Genomic DNA, 18,103 nt, shown 5'->3' with positions numbered 1-18,103 from the left:
GAGACGGTGTAGGGGCATCAGTTCATCCCATGGAAGAGTGGCGTTTCTGTGGCGCCATGAGCGCCGTAGGGCGAATCTGCACGACAACGGGCCGAGATCCAGGTGAGCGGACAAGCCGATCCGTCGGTCTCTCGGTCTCTCGCGGTTGGGCTTTGGGCGGCACGGCGCCTGTTATCTCGCTCTTCGCCCTCTGGTCTCTGGGACTCAAGTCGCGATTGCGCCCGGCAGTGTGTATGTGTGTCTTGTCTTTTGCCTCTATATCCAGACATGCACTCGCTTGCGTCGTGCACCAGACAAACGGTACCCCGTAGGAGGCCGTGTAAGTGAGACTGCCAGTATTTTTTAGGTCCGTCACGCTTTAAAAGCATGACAAGAACTTGACAGGTTGGAATGTCCTCATGATGAGATGGGATGTAGGTGAACCAACATATGACGCAAATGACTAGGTAGTCCCGGTCCCTTTTAGGGGATAAGATCACCTACAGGCCGTGCTATCGATCACTCGCTCTATTCAAGCACGTCTTCGGCCCTGACTAGAGAGTCGTCGGGTCGGATCCCGAGCGCCAAACTCTGACGCCACAACGTCTGCAGTGACGGAGATGCCCGCACCCCGTCGATGTTTCTTCTCTCCCCGTCACAACGTCACCTTCCGGTCGTTTACAAAACCATGGTCGAATCCGTCGTGGTGTCTACGGCACGCTCCGAGAAAACACCGCTGTTGCACTGCATATCGGGCACCTCCCGGCATCACATCGAGTCACGCGCCAGAAACATATCTTGTTGTTGTTGTGTAGTTGTTGTTGTAGGAGGTCAGCTAATGTGTCCTCCAGTGTTGATTCGTATATCCAATCTGTCAATATGTACAAGAAAGAAACATTCACGGTTCAAACGTCCGAATCTCGACAGTCTCCCGTCCACCCCACCTCTTCCTCTTCGTGTGTTCCCCCAGCTCATCAAAAAAACAAGCCGTTCTGTCGAGACATGAGACATAGGTCCCGGCTCGCGTTTGTAACTATCGCTGCAGAGTGAGCACGCCCGGCCGGTAGGGCAGCTTGCCGTAGTCGCCGCTGGACCCGGGGGCGCGTCCCTGGTAGAGCAGCTTCAGGTTGCACGGGTCGATGGTCATGGTCTGGTCCGGGTCGGTGCGGACGAGGTCGCCGTGGCTGATGTCGTCGGTCCAGGACGCGCCGCTGTTGGCCTTGCCGGCGAAGGGGTTGCTCTCGGTCGCCGCCTGGGGCGTCCACGCGCCGCCGAGGCTGGTCGCCGTGAAGGACCGGAAGTAGCGGCCCCGGGCGCCGATGGCCTCGACGATCATGAGGTACCGCTGCTGGCCCTTGACGGTGTAGACCTGGACGGCCTCGAAGAGGTTGTTGGTCGTGTCGCTGAGGACGACCTGCGACGACGTGCCAAAGTTGCCGGGGAAGTTGCCGATGGGCATGCTGGCGCGGTAGATCTTGCCGTTGTCCCCGGCGAAGAAGAGGTACATGTTGGTGCTGTCGCCGATGACGGTCTGGTCGATGGGCCCCGTGCCCGAGCCGGAGATGGTGCCGGAGAAGAGCGGCTGCGCGGCCGACCAGCCGTTCACGTTGGTCGGATCGGTCGACGTGCGATAGGAGAAGGCGGTCGGGCCCCATTGGTAGGCGAGGACCCAGATGTTCTTGGGCCGGAAGAAGAAGAGCGTGGGGGCGACGGCGTTCCAGCTCATCCCGGTCTGGGACACGGAGCCCAGCTGGGACCAGTCCGACACGAGGCCGAAGTTCATCGAGCCCCAAGAGGTCCCCTGGTCATGGGTCGTCGCGTACACGAGGTGCTTGCCGTTGTAGGGGGCCGTGGTGAAGTCCTTTAGAGACACCCATGGGGACTTGGGGTTCGCCAGGGAGCCGGTCGAAGTCCAGCGGTACGTGGACGGGAGACTGCACTGGGCCACGACGTCGGTTACGGACGAGAGAAGAAGAAGCCCGGCCGAGAGCAGGCCTGCGTTCGTCTTGATGAACATCATGATGCTGTCTTGTCTCGAAGGCACGTGCTAATAAACTTGTAGTGAATGCAAAGGCCGTGTGGTCTCGAAAAAAGATTCCAAGAAAAAATGTAGCCCTGGAAGCAGAAGAGCCGAGTTAATATGTCCATCAGAGCAATTGTCGAAGTGGGTTGTTCAGTGTTGCAATTATTGATTACTTCTTCAGAGCCCGAACACAATACGAGACACTCGCAAACTAGTATGAGCCGAGTCAATACCACATTCGTGGATTAACATAGATGAAACCCCTTGATGATTTTTACTAGCGGCCGTTTTGCCTAAATAGCCCACGAGGACACTATCGTCGCACTGGTATCCAATTTTGACCGCAGATGCTTCATGGCGGTTCGTGCGGCTCGACCATCTCGGAGTGTTGACGGCCACACTGTCCAACAGATTGCACCGAGGTGGCGTACGACGAAGGGCATGCGCACCAATTGTCTTTTTGCACTCTGCTCTCAGAAGTCATAGGGTTCCATTGCCGTACTCTGCCTTCCATCTTGGAGCCCCTCGAATCAACCAAGCCGACAGGTAACATATGATGGAGGAGAGAAGTGTTGACTATTCCAGCGCGGCGGTTGACGGCACAAAGGAAGCCCGACCCAATTTGCCAAAGATGCAGGGCCAGGATGCTCTGCCAGGATGCTCTGTGAGCATTTGCCAACATTGGGTCTTGTCGTCCCAACATCATCTGGCGACGGCAAACACATCCGATGAAAAGAGACGAACCCAATCATACTCAGGACGATAACATAACCATCACAGGATGATACCATACGTTTAGTGACCCAAATCCCAAGAATGTAAGTACTGGTCTACACCCCACATGGCAACCGTCCATAGTCAATTGAGATATTGTCATCACACAGTCAGCTCGGAAAGGGGCGTCCTTAATTAATCTATCGGAAAACCTGGAACCGTTTTGCTAGTTCTATCCCAATGGGCCCTGTAGAACTTCAAGATCCACCAATGGGTAAGGTGCCGTGAGCGAATCATCCGAGCACGCCGTACTCGGATGAGGTTGGAAAATAGGATAGATCTCGTATGCCTAGTCCAAGATATGCCCACTCCAGCCGGGTATAAGTCTACCCCAGAGTTTCCCGTCCGATTGCCGTTTCTTGGAACTTCTTGGCACGCATCATCCTTCTCCAGTATTGTTTCCCTTATTCTCCGTACACGCGAGCCAATCCGAGATGGGCGTCTTAAACGCATTCGTTGCCATCTCTAGCTTGGCTGCCTTGGCCTGCGGCCAGGTCACGGTCGACACCAGCACGAAGCTGCAGACCATCGACGGCTTCGGCTTCTCGCAGGCCTTTGGACGGGCCAAAGAGTTCCAGAACGCACCCAAAGCCCTCCAACAGGAGGCCCTCGACCTGCTCTTCAGCACTACCAAGGGCGCCGGCTTCAGCATCATCCGGAACCGCATCGGCTCCGGCGGCAAAGGTGACAGCATCCTTCCCACAAGCCCCGGCTCCCCTTCGGGCAAGCCCACGTACGTCTGGGACAACGACGATCGTGGCCAGGTTTGGTTCACCAAGCAGGCCGTGAGCTATGGTGTCAAGCAGATCTACGCCGACGCCTGGAGTGCCCCTGGCTTCATGAAGACGAGTGGGAACGAGGCAACCCCCGGGTAAGACTGTGTGCCACGCCCACAAGCAGAGAAGCTTGTCTAGTTCTCTTCGAAGAAGAAATAAGGGCTAAACAAACATCAAAAACAACCAGATATCTTTGTGGCACGACTGGCCACAGTTGCTCCTCTGGCGACTGGAGACAGCCGTACGCCGACTTCCTCGCGCAATACATCAAGTATTACCAGCAATCCGGACTCAACGTAACCCACGTCGGTTTTTTGAACGAACCTGACTACACGTAAGTCAACGTCTTCTTTCCGGGCTGTGGGCCAAGCATCTACGGTAATTAAAGCTAGCTAACCACCGTGCCCTCACCACAGCGTCAGCTACTCCCAGATGCAGATCAGCTTCAACGGCCAGGAGGCCATCTCCTTCATCCCGACGCTGCACAAGACGCTCCAGGCCGCCGGCCTCAAGACCAAGATCACCTGCTGCGACGCCGTCGGCTGGGGTTCCACCGTCAAGTACACCAACGCCCTCGTCCCCGCCGGCATGGAGCAGTACCTGGGCCTCATCACCTCCCACACCTACTCGGGCGACGCCAACAGCGTGCTGAACACCAAGCTCCCGACCTGGGTCACCGAGTCCGGCATCACCAAGCCCTTCGACACGACGTGGTACAAGAACGGCGGCCCGACCGAGGGCATGACGTGGGCCAACAAGATCGCCGTCGGCATCGTCAACGCCCGCCTGTCCGCCTACCTCTACTGGGAGGGTTTCGAATTGAGCCAGCTCAGCTCCGACAGCCACCTCGTCGACACGCTCGACGGCAAGACCGCCACGCCCTCCTCCAACTTCTGGGCCTTCGCCATGTGGTCGCGGCACATCCGCCCCGGGGCCCAGCGTCTGGCGACGTCCGGGACCATCGCCGACGTGATCACCGCCGCCGTCCGCAACACCGACGGCTCCGTCGTTCTCGTCTTCACCAACAACGGCGGCGCGGCCAAGTCCGCGTCGGTCTCCTTCAAGGGGTACACCCCCAAGACCGCGTCGGCGTATGTCACTGACAACAGCCGCACGTTCGCCGCCACCCAGTCCACCATCTCGGGCTCGGCTGTCACCGTCTCTGTCCCCAGCAAGGGCGTCGTGACTGTGAAACTCACGTGAATCGAAGCCCCCTTGGCCGCCGAAAAACTGATACGTGCTATCCCGAGTACCGCGCGATCAATTTCCAGAGTTATCTTCCTAATGTATATACTTCTTTTCAAAGAACATAAAGTCTTGTAGCACAGCTGGGGGCTTCTTAGTTGGAAACTTTACACCCATATTTACTTCACTGTCAATACTTCTAAGTATATCAGGTCTTCTCATTGACTAGTTACGCCTTATAAAATGCCAAAATTGCCGGCAGACGACTTCCATCGTTCCATCGTACGGTTGATGTAATGACTCGGAGTGACATGGCGAGGTGGAGAACTGCGAAGGTGTCTTCTTCGTAATTATGATGCTAATAATACACGTGCCAATACAACTACAAGAGTCAAGAAAACATCGCTCGCCATGTACGGAGATTTCTTGCACATAATGCGATATTAAATCTATACGTCCCGGAACCGCACGCTGCGGCGCCTGGGCTTTGGCGCTACCGCAGCAGGTGGTATCTTGCCATCCGGGCCAACCTCTTGGATGCTCGTCGCCGACTCGTTGACCTTCGCCTGCGCCATCCCTAGCCGCTTGTGCTCGAGATTGAAGACGGTGTACACGGCAGACAGCAGAGGCGCGCCGAAAGACGCGACCTGGCCTTCGAGGGGCTCCAACGGCAGCGTGCAGAGCGCGTTGCCGTCCTTGTCGGTGGTGGGCACGCCGTCTGTCGCGAGCGGGATGAAGATCATCGACAGCGGGAGCTCGACCCTGGCCGTCCGGAACTCGAAGCCGAACTTGGCGCCGCTGGCGCCGCTGTCGCACCGCAGCGCCTTGGTGCCGTCCCGCAGCGTCTGGACTTTGATGGCCGGGCCGATTTGGTCGAGGATCTGCGGCGGGAACGAGAGCGAGGGGTTCCCCGTGTCGATGAGCGCCGGCGGCAGGTTCTTGCTGCCAATGACCGTCGGCCGGGCCGTGTCGTCGGCCGAGAAGGACAAGGAGGTCCAGGGGACGATGAAGTCGTCCGTGTTTGCGAATTCCCTGCCGATCAGGGGGACCATTTGCATCTCCCCGGTGAACTTGGCCGTGTCGACACCGCCAAACACGACACTCCCCGTGGGCGCCCCTGTGTCTTGTTAGTTGAAGCCGTGCAACAAGTGTTGGAAGAAGAACTTACTGAAGTCATTAAAATATATACCGTACACAAGAGACTGAGTGAGACCCTGTGCTTTGAGATTCTCCGGGAAATTGGGGTACGGCTCAGCATTTTTGGCAAGTACAGAAGCCTCAGAACTCGAAGCCCCGACGCCGAGAATCGATATCAGAGGGGAGGGTAGCTTGCCGGTCTGCCCGAGTCCCATGGTGTTGTTGAGCACGGCGGTACCCCCCAGCGTGACCGACTCGGACATGAACGTTCCCTGGATCTCAACACCGTTGACATAGGTGGCTTCGAACGGGGGCTGGTTTTTGGCGTTAAATGTCGTCGACTTGGCCGTGTCAAAAGCACCCGTGACGGCGGCGTTGTTGTCGTTGTTGTTGACAGTGCATCTGGCTAACCGGTCCTTGCACAAGCGGCTGTTGAGTTGGGGGACCCAGAGATCACTGCTCCCGGTGTCGAGGATGGCGGTGACTTGCTGGGGTGGCGATCCGACTGATAGTTGTACTGAGGCCACAAAGTTGCCTTCTGGAGAGGGCATGCGGATGAAGGGTACCTCCAGCGTCTTCAGACAATGCGTCAAGCTGACGATGCAAGCCTGTATGGCCACTAGCCGCATCGCGACAGAAGTCAAGCGTTGCATGCTGAGGACGTAATGAGAGGAGAGTGCTGAAGAAACTAGCCCGGACTAGTATGTTGTCGAGTCTGGGACTATTGGAATTTCTTGGGCCTACAAAGGCAAGTCACATTACATCTACGATTTAACTCTTTCCTGAGAGGGTACCTATAGTCATATAACCTCAAAGGCCTTTTAAGCTTGATAGCTTATAGACATGTAAATCCCTGTAGCAAATACAGTTTACCGTCTTTGTTGTCTGATCCCTTCGAGTCAGCCAGTTTTACCTCTCGGCATGACTCGCAGTGATACGCTGCCCTGTTTGACATGGAGACTAGATTCTCCGCGGGGTCCCATTGTGACCTTGCTACTCGAACTCTGTACGGAGACGTCCAACAGCGTCACCCCTTTTGTGAAGTTATAGTTCTTGCAGAATCATACACGTATTAAGTAGAACCATCAAAATTCAAGGTTTAATCTTTACTACAAGAGCCTTGGGAGGTTGGGATCCCCTTTCGTCATGGAAAGCTTCCATCGTGGACAACGGCCATCTGATAACCTCAACCAGCGGATAGGTCCGTCCCAGGAGCCAGTGGATTCAGGAGTCATACGTGCGCCTCTGGATTGCAGATGGGAGTTTTCGGAGATGCAGCTTTTGTTGATTATAAGAGGGTCGGTCACTAGAACCATGATGCCAGGCGTTGGTCTCAGATTCGACCTAGTCGGGCAGCAACATCAAAACTACGGGAGTTCTCCGAGCTCATACTGCCAAGAAATGGTAAGGTTGATAAAGAAAGTTATCTGACAGAAATCTCAAACAAAGGCCCTCTGTTCATACGATGGTCCCGGCACCAAAACCTCCCCCCTTGAACGATGGCGAAGAGTTGGTAGCAGTCAAAGCCCCTTCGTCTGATATTAGATACAGGACCGGCACTACTTTCTTCGCTCCTCCTAGCTCTTCGTCCACCTCCACGGGTGCCAAACCTAGTCGCCTCCCCTGGAGCGTCTGGATGATCTGCCAAGCGGAGTACTGCTTCCGGGAACCGATATCGTGGACCAGGTCGGCGAACTGCTCCTGATCGCCACGCTCCGTTCTGCGACGCTCCTGCAAATCGCTAACTCTACCGACAAAGTCGAGCTCCACGATGCCCGATGGTTTCGGGAGCGGGTGGACCTGAGACAACATCCACCAGAACCCGACCCCGGACAGCGACACGACCAGGGCGCCCGAGACGATGAAGACTACCACGGTCCAGGGCTGGCTCACGAACCTCTTGATTGACCTGCCCCCCGTCGCTCTCGTTAGGAGCTCGGGCGGGAAGGTGCGCTTCTCCTCGGGCAGCGCGAGGGTGTAGTTCGCGTACTGCATCGCCGTGACGGCGAACTGCAGGGGTACCGCGAGAAAGTTCTGCAGAAGCTCCACGTGCATCTGGTTGTCGGGGAAGAACTCAGTGTACGTCCTGTACTTCCACGCCATCCTCGATATCGTCACGTTGATGGACTCGAGATCGATTTGCGACGGCGACGGCCTGGGCCGGAACACCCGGTCCCAGATCAGCTCCATGTCCGGCTCGAGCATCGGGAACCGGACGGGCTCCGAGACGGGCTCGACGTGCTGTATCGAGAGGTCTTTCTGGCTGTACATGGTCGTGGCGGTTTGTCGGTACGCGGTAAACAAGGTCTTGGAGACGATGGGGGCCTTCGTCCATGCCAGCCGTGTCGCGCATCCTCGAGTAAGCTGAGTGGCGCTGGGACAGGCTCGCCAGCCTGTATTTTTCTCCAGTCAGGGGTCAGTCTAGATCTCGTTGGTCAGAGTTGGACCTACTGACCTGCCGCGACGGAATCTCCCATTTGTCTCTTGCACATCTGCAGCGCGTCACCCAGCGGCGTCTGGTAAACACTGCAATCTTTTTCCAAGTCAAATTCGAAACCATCCGGGACCGGGTCGAACCTTGCCACTAGCCCGGGCGCGCTTTCAATCATAATGGTTTCCGTCTGGTTGAACAGTCCTCCCTGCAGAATGGTGCTGTTCAACAAGGGACCGACCTTCCGTGCTATTTCCATCCCTCCTGGAAGAAAGGAGACTGAGCAGGCCCCGGTGCAGCCGTCCATCTTCCACCCGGTGGCGTATCGTGGATAGTTGAGGAGCTGCTGCGCCCAGGTATCGAAGAAGCCATCTAGGTAGGTTGTCGAGATGAGGCCGAGGACCGACACGTCTGGAGGGATGTTGCCAGCGTACACATCGATAGATACACCCTGTTTGATGAAGTAGTCTTCAAAGCTGTTCTGGACTAGAGCGCGCCGTGAGTCATTACCCAGCTTCACCCAGAGAAGGCTTCAGAGAGGTTGTCTCCTACATTTCAGGATGGAGCCGAAGCCAAGTCCCATGAAGGGAAGCGCAAGCCTGATTACATAGTCAGTAGTGAGTTGACTTATGCGCAAAAGTCAGGATACATCACCTGATGAGACCCCAGTTGCTGCGGAACCGTCCCTTGAGTATGAACTTGAGAATGGAAAACCAGTCCGTCGCGGGGCTCAGTTGGAAGAAACTCGAGGCTGAGGCGCCGCCTTTTCCGCCGGTCCTCGAGGCGAGCGACCACCGCAGCGCGTCGGAGAGGCTCATGACAACGTAAGCCAGCAGCATGCCGTACAGCTGGGAGCAGATCGAAAGGAGCAGGTTGGTCAACGACGCGTCAAAGGTCCAGGACCCGATCACCGGGTTGCCTTGGAAGAGGACGTGGTAGATGAAGAGGGAGTACACGACGGTGAATACGACACTGACGGCCCACGCTGTCAGCGAAAGCGCGACCGGTCGGCAGTTATCACGTATGCTTCTTTTTTTCGTGGGCAGGGCGTCGGCAGCCGGTTCGAATGCGAAACCAGGACTCGAAGGGCCCGGCTTATTGGAGGGAAAGCGGAGATCGAGGGATATTTTTCGGTCAGAATCGAACATGAACGATATCTCCTCGAAGGAGGAGACGTCTGAATCAGGTTTTGATAGCATATTGGGAGCAGTGAGAGTCCGTTCTCGGACACATTGGTGGGTGCATCAAAGGCAGTATCGCTGGGAAGCAAGTTGAAGTAAGTCTGCAACGATACAGAAGCCTACAACGACTAAACAGGATTCTTGAAGGACAAGATAAATCCAGGGTGTATGTAATGTGGCAGAGCGGGGGGAGCCATTGTACTCCACGATGCCTACACTGCACAATCAAGGCTATATCGATCTCTCATTTGCCAAGACACAGCCCGCATTAGCTTTGCATTTCCCTCTCGTTTAACCACAGTCAAGGGCTGCTGGACTGTCTCGGTCATCAACGATGAATGGTGGAAGACTGCTTGTGGCTTGATGGAAGATGGTATTAAGCAGCCTCCGAGGTTGCATCGAGTTTGACGAAAGAACAGGGGGAGGATGCGCCAACAGAGTCTGGGTCTCCGATAAACCCCTGGCAGGACCTGCAGCCACGTCCAAGACGCACCGGGTTCAAAATAGTCTCATTCTTGTCCAATGACGGTGCTATTTGTGTTGCTGTCCTATCAGAACCCCCGTATGCTCACTTGGTCGGCAGAACTCAAGCCAGGGTACTGCAGCTGGAGCTGAAAGCAAGGGTGGGAATCCCTTGCAAGTCAAAATCGTCCTCCACAACAGCTGGTCTTGGGATCGGAACGAGGGAGAGTCTCGCAATGCATTCAAGTTGGCAAAGCTGGTTTGTTAACAGATGCGTCGCCTTTGGCGGTCTCATCAATAGTCGAGCCATCTCGCGGCATGTAGGGGCGGCCCCCAAACCGCCACAACCGCGACTATTTGAGCCCGTTACGCTCGGTGGCGAACCCAATCGTGGTTCGGAATGTGTACCCGCGATGCCAGAGACGGAAACCCACGATGTGGCGCTTTTAGTCTACGCAGCCTGCTCGAGGCACCGAGACTAAGCCTGCGCTTCCATGTCTTGCACCCACTGCCTTGATCACGTCACACACACGCAGATTGGTCTACTTGTCTATCGGTTCAGCTGGATGAGATGGTCGGAACGATAAATGATACCCTGAATGAATCATAAAGGCAAGATGCTGCTTTATAGAGGGCACTGGACTACAACATGGTAAAGATGTCTCACGAAATGATGGTGATAATCCGTGTCGAAGATCGTTGCTAGGAATATGCGTGACCTGTCATGTGGGCAAGATAGTAAGCCATCAATTATGTTCTCTTGCATGCAGTGTGAAGCCTTGATCCATGCTTCGTGGCGCCCACCTAGTGATGTGGTTGGTGTCAAAAGTGCCTTTCTTGTAGTGATCTCGTACTCTCTTGGATTCGACCTGATTGGAAGAGAGAGCGCACATAAATGTATTCTAGGTGTGCACTACTAGGCGTGTAGCATTGCAAGTTCTTAGCTCAATACCAAACAACATGACGTGGAGGCAAAAGGCAGGCCGCAGCCAGTTCACAGTGTAGCTGCGTTGTCATCAAGATTATACCCATGAGTACGAGTACGTAGACAGGCGGTCCTCAGATGACGCAGGAACATAAAGCAGCATAAGGGACATCACCAATACTTTACTACAAGAAACAAGCACTCCTTGTAGTACATCGGCTGTCTACCCAGCTTCCGATCTAACGTCACGGCCATGAAAGTGTTCGCAGCCTAGCAAGTTAGCTTGAGGCACAGCAATACAGAATTGATTGATGTAAGTGAATGTCATTTGTAAGAAGCCAGGCCGATTGCTGCAGATATGCCATCAGTTGATCACGAAGCCGTCGAAGATTCCTATTCAATGACCAAAATCAGGTGTTCCAAGAGCACACGTCCTTCCACGGCTTATAATGACATGAATCGTAACCGCATTCTCACAGGCATCGTCTCTTCAATTGCGCGTATTATCGTAAATGTTGCCTATATTTGTACTGATCTTCATCATCCCTCCCTAGTAAACCCTGCTGGGCATCCAGCTCCGTCACCGTGTAGTGATGGCCATCGCTGCCCGCCATTTCAGGTTTTAGCACAGGGACACAGAGCTCTTGCCCCGGAATCGGTCTGCTGTCGAGTTCAGTTTGCTCTGTGGGCGCGTGTAGTTCGGCGGGAGGAAGAGCCTCGTAATGCGTCTGGGACGTGGCTCCCACGTCGTCTTTGGCAAACGCGGTCCCCTTCTTCCGAGCGCGGCGCCGGACGAAGCAGAGCAAGGCGAGGCCGATGATGACGCCGACAACGGCTCCAACAACGGCCCCAACAATTGCGGTTGCCGGGACCGTAGAGTTCGGACTCTTTTCATCGTTTTTCGCGCTTTCGTTCCGGTCTACAGATGCCTTGGAGTTGGTCTGGTTGAATAGAGCCTTCACTCTGTCAGAAGACCACTCAATAGAACTGGCGTCACTGTAGAGTTCAACGGTTAGAAATCGCTGGCCATGTGTCCCTGGCGGCGAGTCGCTCTTACTTTTTCTTGTACCAGTCTTTTATCACGCTGGAAGTCTCGTAATCCTTCGCATTTGCATCGTAGTCGGTCTTCCAGACCCAATCTGTCATGTCGAACAAGCCCAGCCCCTGAGGCCAGGGGTCGACCCCCGACCATCCCGTCTGGCCATCCGATCCTCCCACCGACAGCATCTGCCTGCGTCCAACGACGGCACAGGTGTGAAACCTCCGGGGATTCGTCGCGTCGTAGATGACCTGGGTCCACACGAACCCCGGCAAGCTAAGGACGAAGACGTCGTCGTAGGTATTGACGGTGTTGGTCCCACCAAATACGAAGCTATTCCATGTTTTCAGAGTCAGTATCCTTTTTTGGGTGCTGTTCACAAGAAGAAAGAAAATGAACAAACCAACCCCCCCCCCCCCGGATAAGGCGGTGTGTTAGATTCGGGACTTACATCTCATACGTCCCGTTCGTGCCGTTCGCGCCCACGCTGCAAAAGTCTTGCCGTGCCGTTGGGGCGTTTCCCGTTGTCTTCTGCCAGTACCAATCCCTGGTGACCGGATCGAAGAAGGTGAGATTGTTGAAGTCCAACCAGCCTGTGAGCGGCCCCGGGTTAACATCCAAGCCCCAGGTCGAGCCGCCCAGGAGCGTGACCAACCCGTTGGGCCCAAAGGTCGGGATGTACAGGGCGTTGCCTCCGCTTACGGTGCCGTTCTCGGAGAAGGCGTTGGTCGTCTCGTTCGCCCAGGTCTTTGTCGTCATGTTGTACGACAAGATGCCAGGCACAGGCTGGACATACGGGTCTTTGTCTCGGTTCATCCGGCCAATTGCTCGTCCTCCGAACCAGAACCCGGCGTCTTCGGTGCTCGCAAAGGCGCCCTCAGCACTCCTCCGCAGTTCGGAAAAGAATGTCGGGTTCATCGGATCCTCTCTGGACCACTTCCCGCCTCCCTGCCCGTCTGCTTCGAACTTCCACGACTCAGTGTTCTCTCTCGGTGCGCCGTTGACAGAGCTGCCACCCCAGATCCATAGCGTGCTGGTGGCTTCGCTCTTCCAGAGGCCCTGTCTGTTCCTCACCTGCGGTTGTTTCGGGAGTTCCCTGATCTTCACTTCGGACGCGGACCATGATTCCGACAGGTCGATCGACAACGTGGAGTTTACTGTGGGAAACGTTTTTTTTTTTGAGAATTCGGTAACTCGACAGTGGGCCAGGGGGCGGATGCGACTCACTTCCGTTGGACGGGTACGATTTGATAGGCTTGCCATCCGCGTCGAGCTGGGATACCTCGCCGCCGTCGATGTAGGCATAGTCGCCAAGGACCGCAACTGGGCGAGGGCGGACGTCAGATGGAACAGCACTTCAAGGACTCGGCGAGGAGAAATCTTACCGGTTGCAAACGCGCGGCGAAGGAAAAGCGCCGGCGGCGGAGCGGCAGCCAAACCCCAGTCGCGTTTGGCTTCGGCGTTCGCGACTTTGGGCAGGTGAAGCGCGAGGCACAGCAAAGCCGCCTGGGGAAAAGAGTGCAGAAACATGGCGTTTGGTGACGAACAACGAAAGAAAAAGAGAGCGCAGCGGACCGGGCCGTGACGACGGGACGATAAGTAAGTAGGAGGATGGCCAACGGGATGACGCTCCAACCAACCACCCAATACGGCTTTGGGAAAACGGCATCGGGGAATGTCCCAGGGTACCAAAGAACTCATGCTTTCAAGTATGCGCTGGCTGCCTGTACGTCCAAGCCTCTAGATCAGACGCCTGCTCCCTCGAAAAGACCATGTCTCGCATGTAGTGGACATGAGAGGCTGAGAGTGGTATCACAACAGGCGAGGGACTATGATTAGCCCCTTGGCAGGCTGACGGGAGTCCGAATCCCTGGCTGGCACTTCCCAGTCTTGATCGTGCTTTCAGCTGTTGCTGTTCACCTGGCTCAATTGGCCATGATGCAGTGAATCATCGGATTTGCCGTCTGGTCCTGCTCGATGCTGCCACGACGACATCCAAAACAAGAACCTCAAGAGTCGACGAATAGAACCTTGCCATTAGAGGAAGAGCTGCTTTCTCATCCTGCACGTCACGAAATGGGTATTCGAGACGGATTCAAGTAGAAAACACTCACAATCGCCAGCTAAATCGAACCGAGATGGAACCAGGCTGCTCAGCTGCAGATGCGGCGAGAAGTAGCAGGCAGAATGCAAACAATGGGGGATCTGGAGCTGATGACGCAGGGGCAGGGCTGTGCACCAGCCTGCCTACATTTCGTCAACAGCCTTGAGCCACCGCGAGCCATCAACACCGGTCAATGCATCCCATTTCTTATTGCTGGGCAACTCATGTGGCCCGCGTGCAGCCACTGAAATGATGGCTGTCCTGGGACCCTTTGCTGGAAACCCTGCTTCAAATCCTCGACTTATTTTGGTGCCCATCACCTGTTTGTTTGTTCAGCCAGCCTGTTGTGTAACACTACCAAGAGCGTAGACAGCCTGGCTATCTTTCCGTTTGCCACACCTCCTACTCAGCATATCTGGTGAGCGGCAGACGGTGAATTTGTGTCGGTAAGGGGTCGACATGGATCCATGGATCAAGGTTAACGTAATGGAGTCGAGGGAAGATACATCAAGTTCGGCAACCCTCAGTCCTGAGCGAGACTTGTTCATCATTGCCTTATCTCTTTCTGGAGCTTCAAGCAATAGAACAACCAGCGGAACAACCATGCGGTCCCCTGAGAGCGAGAAGGTGGAGTGAGCTTCCGACAACACGCTGTGCGGGAAGTATGAGTGCCGCTTGAGAGGACGACGGGGTCCGAAGCAGAGAACCCGTAGCAGAGCCGACAGCATGGCTAAACAACGACAACGATAACACTATGTCAGGTTCGGCGACAGGCTTTCATCTCGTTTCCCACCTCCATCCACGACGAGGAGCATATCGGCATTGATGGAGGCGCCTCCCGGCTTGACGGTCAGCAAAGAAGGAAATATGTCGCCCGGCGTGTGTTGGAGAGGAGAATGATCCCAAGCATCCGATTGTGCGCGCGGTAAAGGATGATGGTTACGGCTCCCTTTCGTCGATGAAACGATGGGTTGCCAAGTGTAGAATCTGAGCCGCTCTCGCCCATTTGTGGTAGAGGGAGAGTCTTCCAAAACCGTCTTGATTCACATGCTCACGTTCCTTTGAACTTGACAGGTCGTCGTCTAAATATGCAAAACCATGGAAAAAACCCGGGAGGATATCGACCTCCTCTCCCTTGATGTCTCGTCCGTGCTTGACAGCATCGCGGTGTTGATGATAGGGTCCAACTCGACTGCGTGACATCGTCCAGACTTTATATCCATGAGCCACACCGGGGCCGTCACTCTGTTTCATGGCCGGCTGCACCATCTCATTCCGGTGGTGAAGACCTGCGGGGTAATATTTCACCAGCATAAAGCATACGAGATCGCATAGACTTTCCTGGAGAGGCAAGGCGGGATCAATCGAATCGAATCGACCCCGCGCCGATGACGGGCCGACCGACCGTCTTCACCAACCGGTTGGGGAGCGAGCGAGCGAGCCAACAACTTTGGGGCAACTGTTGGTTGGCAAACGGGACCCCTCTCATCTCCTCCTGCTGTCTCATCGTCTCGAGGTCGCCGCGGTAAATTCCGACGATCCGAACATGCCAAAACCTTGTGAGGGTGACATCCAATGTATCGGAGAAGAAAAGGCAAAACGGAAACGCTTCGCCACTCTGCTGCGGCGCCAGCGCGTGCGTAAGGTGAGGCGAAATCGAGCGCAAGTGCCCGGTCGGTGAGGACACCAGGGCGAGTGAGTGACTCAGGTGAGTGAAGAACATCCAGACGAGTGAGATGAAATCGAGGGGGCTTTCATGAAAACTAATTGATGTTATTTCTTTTCGCTTGATTATGATTATAGTTGTATTCTATTGTCTCATTTCCTCATAAGTGAGAGAGAGAGAGAGGACAAAAAGAAAAAAAAAGTCCACCAGGGAACTATGGTGGATGAACAGCGTGGAGGGACTCATTGTGGTATCCTCCTCGGATGAAATGAAAACTTCATCTCAACATCAGTATTTCGCCGTGCCGCCATGCTTAATCTTCTTGCCAATGGTTCGTTCGTCGGTCGTAGGTCGCCAACGCAAAAAAATAACCAAAATCTCTCTCGCGCTCGAAGAATCCAGAAATCCTGTCGACCCCATGCTCTCACTGGTCCTTCTTCTTATCCTGTGGGATGGGGTTGCCCTTCTCATCCACTAGGCCCTTTTCGCGCATCACCTTGAGGGCATCGTGGAGGGGGTCGAGCTCAGGCTGGGGCGCGCGGTGGGAGTCGAAGTAGGTGTCGGCCCAGGTGAAGTACTGGCCGTAGTTGACGGTGAAGTACATGTGGTGCAGGGTGTGGTGGGCCGGGCTGTTGATGTACTTTTCAAGCCAGTGGCCGGAGATCATGTCGCCGTCGTGAATGAGGATGGTCCAGATCTGGACAAGCACGAAGAGACACAGATAAAGGTACTTCTGCACGGGACAGATAAAGACGAAGACGCTGATGACGTGTCAGTACGGAGGACTACTATTGAGGGTCACTTGGCATTGTTTTGAGGGGGAGGGGAGCTGGGACTCACTGGTATGGCAGGGACTGCACGAAGCCGTCGAGAGGATGGAAGGCGAGGGCGGCCCAGGGCGTCGGCACTGAAAAAAAACCAAGGCGTGTCAGTTCACTTCTAACTCGTTCGAGTGAGGGAGAGACGGGTGAAACACGTCCGGCTAGCGGGCGGGCGACTTACCAATCCACTTGTGGTGTGGCTTGTGAATGTACTTGTAGACGGAGGGGTGGTGCTCGAGGCGGTGAATCCAGTAGATGGTAATGTCGTTCCAGACCATGAACAGCAGGGCCGAGACGCCCATCCACCAGAGGCCGTAATCTTCGACGCGGGCATAGAGCAGGCTCTTGCCGCGGACCTCGGCGAGGAAGAAAGGCAGGGTCAGGACGTCGATGACGGGCACGGCCTTCATGGAAGAGATGATCTCCTGGCGGATCTGGTTCTTGAGAAAGCGCGGGTGGTACTCGAGGCGGCGATCGAAGATGAGGTAGTAGGAGAGGGCGCTGAAGACCCAGTAGAGTAGCGAGGCGCCGATCTGGGTGATGACGAGGAGCGAGATGCACTGGCGCAGGATGCTGTCGCGCGGCCAGGCAGAGCCGTAGGAGAGGGGCGACAGGGCGGTCGTGGACGAGTCGAAGTCGGCGGCGGCGGCACCGGTCGCGTTGAAAGCCGTCGTGGGCGCGGGGACGAAGTAGGCGTAAGCCTTGTCCAGGACGAGGGGATCGAGGATCTCGAGGGCGACGTCCATGATGGGCAAGCGGGCGGGGGGTTGTGTGTGTGTCTCTCTCTCTCTGGTCACACACGAACACACACACAAGCTCTCTCTCTCTCTCTCTCTGTGTCCGTCTCCTTTGCTGGTTCTCTCTCTTGTGTCCAGCAGTAGAGGCGGTCGCAGTCGGCGCAAGTCGGAAGAAGGAAAGCCGGCAGCGGTTGCGTTGCGAAATGCAGTTCGGGAGCTGGTAAAGCTTATCTCGTGAGGTTCCAATGGGTGGGATGTTGCAACAAAGTTGCGCTCGCGACGGTCGGGGTTAAAGTTGACAGTATCAGTGTCAAGGCCAAGGTCGATGTCTGTGTCAATGGCAATGTCGGGTCGTCAGGGGCAAGGACGGACGAGGACATTTTTCCTTGGCGTCAGTGGCTCCATCCAAATTAGTCAAAAGCCGTGGTGTTTGCTCCATGTGCGTGTGTGTGTGTGTGTGAATTTGCTCTACTGTTACCTTGGACGGCCAGCAGGCCGGTGGGGGGGGCATGAGAGAGACGACAGGGGTTGGGGAAGTGGGATGATACTGATGGAGGTAGAAAAAAAAACGAGGGAAAATAAAATAAAAACAGGGACCAACGCCAGGGGGGAAGGTGAGTGATCGCGAGCGCTAAGCTTCATCTGATCATTTTGATGGGTCCCTGTGAATCGTCCGGCCAGTCACAGCCATAGGCGCCCTGCTTCGGCGGGGTTAACAGGACACTAGCGTCGAGAAGGAGATACGTACCGTCAATGTAGGTGGTGCTATGGCGCGGTGAAGGAGTACGAATACGCACGGCCAAATAAGTACCTTCTTGCTCACAGTCCCTACTACAGCATACAAGTAGAAGCTGGCAGGTGTC

At 55.4% G+C, this 18,103-nt stretch overlaps 6 protein-coding genes across 6 annotated transcripts; 1 reads left to right on the top strand and 5 right to left on the bottom strand.

The window, feature by feature from the left end:
• Window positions 1-1,012: 1,012 nt before the first annotated feature.
• CDEST_02553 (Putative glycoside hydrolase, family 62, arabinosidase) lies at window positions 1,013-1,999 on the bottom strand (the record flags this gene model as incomplete). The annotated part of the gene is made up of 1 exon (XM_062918712.1): window positions 1,013-1,999. The coding sequence occupies one exon, from the start codon at window positions 1,997-1,999 to the stop codon at window positions 1,013-1,015; it is 987 nt and encodes a 328-aa protein (XP_062774763.1).
• Window positions 2,000-3,210: 1,211 nt separating this feature from the next.
• On the top strand, window positions 3,211-4,755 carry CDEST_02552 (Putative glycosyl hydrolase, all-beta, glycoside hydrolase superfamily, endo-beta-1,6-galactanase; the record flags this gene model as incomplete). The annotated part of the gene is made up of 3 exons (XM_062918711.1): window positions 3,211-3,647; window positions 3,740-3,886; window positions 3,969-4,755. The coding sequence occupies 3 exons, from the start codon at window positions 3,211-3,213 to the stop codon at window positions 4,753-4,755; spliced, it is 1,371 nt and encodes a 456-aa protein (XP_062774762.1).
• Window positions 4,756-5,186: 431 nt separating this feature from the next.
• On the bottom strand, window positions 5,187-6,527 carry CDEST_02551 (Putative aspartic peptidase A1 family, aspartic peptidase, active; the record flags this gene model as incomplete). The annotated part of the gene is made up of 2 exons (XM_062918710.1): window positions 5,187-5,854; window positions 5,906-6,527. 2 exons carry the CDS (start codon window positions 6,525-6,527, stop codon window positions 5,187-5,189), a joined length of 1,290 nt encoding a protein of 429 aa, XP_062774761.1.
• An 805-nt stretch (window positions 6,528-7,332) lies between these two features.
• On the bottom strand, window positions 7,333-9,504 carry CDEST_02550 (uncharacterized protein; the record flags this gene model as incomplete). The annotated part of the gene is made up of 4 exons (XM_062918709.1): window positions 7,333-8,267; window positions 8,330-8,791; window positions 8,858-8,904; window positions 8,960-9,504. The coding sequence occupies 4 exons, from the start codon at window positions 9,502-9,504 to the stop codon at window positions 7,333-7,335; spliced, it is 1,989 nt and encodes a 662-aa protein (XP_062774760.1).
• A 1,872-nt stretch (window positions 9,505-11,376) lies between these two features.
• On the bottom strand, window positions 11,377-13,442 carry CDEST_02549 (Putative galactose oxidase/kelch, beta-propeller, kelch-type beta propeller; the record flags this gene model as incomplete). The annotated part of the gene is made up of 5 exons (XM_062918708.1): window positions 11,377-11,869; window positions 11,931-12,245; window positions 12,364-13,069; window positions 13,140-13,235; window positions 13,298-13,442. The coding sequence occupies 5 exons, from the start codon at window positions 13,440-13,442 to the stop codon at window positions 11,377-11,379; spliced, it is 1,755 nt and encodes a 584-aa protein (XP_062774759.1).
• Window positions 13,443-15,772: 2,330 nt separating this feature from the next.
• CDEST_02548 (Putative fatty acid hydroxylase) lies at window positions 15,773-17,680 on the bottom strand. The gene is made up of 3 exons (XM_062918707.1): window positions 16,685-17,680; window positions 16,523-16,589; window positions 15,773-16,443 (listed from the first exon to the last, which is right to left on the bottom strand). Exons 1-3 carry the CDS (start codon window positions 17,247-17,249, stop codon window positions 16,107-16,109), a joined length of 969 nt encoding a protein of 322 aa, XP_062774758.1. The 5' UTR covers window positions 17,250-17,680; the 3' UTR covers window positions 15,773-16,106.
• Between the last annotated feature and the right edge of the window lie 423 nt (window positions 17,681-18,103).

This window comes from Colletotrichum destructivum, chromosome 2 (genome assembly GCF_034447905.1).
Source record: "Colletotrichum destructivum chromosome 2, complete sequence".
Taxonomy (NCBI): domain Eukaryota; kingdom Fungi; phylum Ascomycota; class Sordariomycetes; order Glomerellales; family Glomerellaceae; genus Colletotrichum; species Colletotrichum destructivum.
This window is presented reverse-complemented; position numbering and strand designations above follow the sequence as displayed.

What these genes read in the sequence shown, in the direction of transcription:
- CDEST_02548 (XM_062918707.1), bottom strand. Translation starts at nt 17,249, where the DNA reads ATGGACGTCGCCCTCGAGATCCTCGATCCCCTCGTCCTGGACAAGGCT. An exon ending in GCCACACCACAAGTGGATTG is followed by an intron (nt 16,590 to 16,684) that starts GTAAGTCGCCCG and finishes GTTTTTTTTCAG; the next exon opens with TGCCGACGCCCTGGGCCGCC. An exon ending in GTGCAGTCCCTGCCATACCA is followed by an intron (nt 16,444 to 16,522) that starts GTGAGTCCCAGC and finishes ACACGTCATCAG; the next exon opens with CGTCTTCGTCTTTATCTGTC.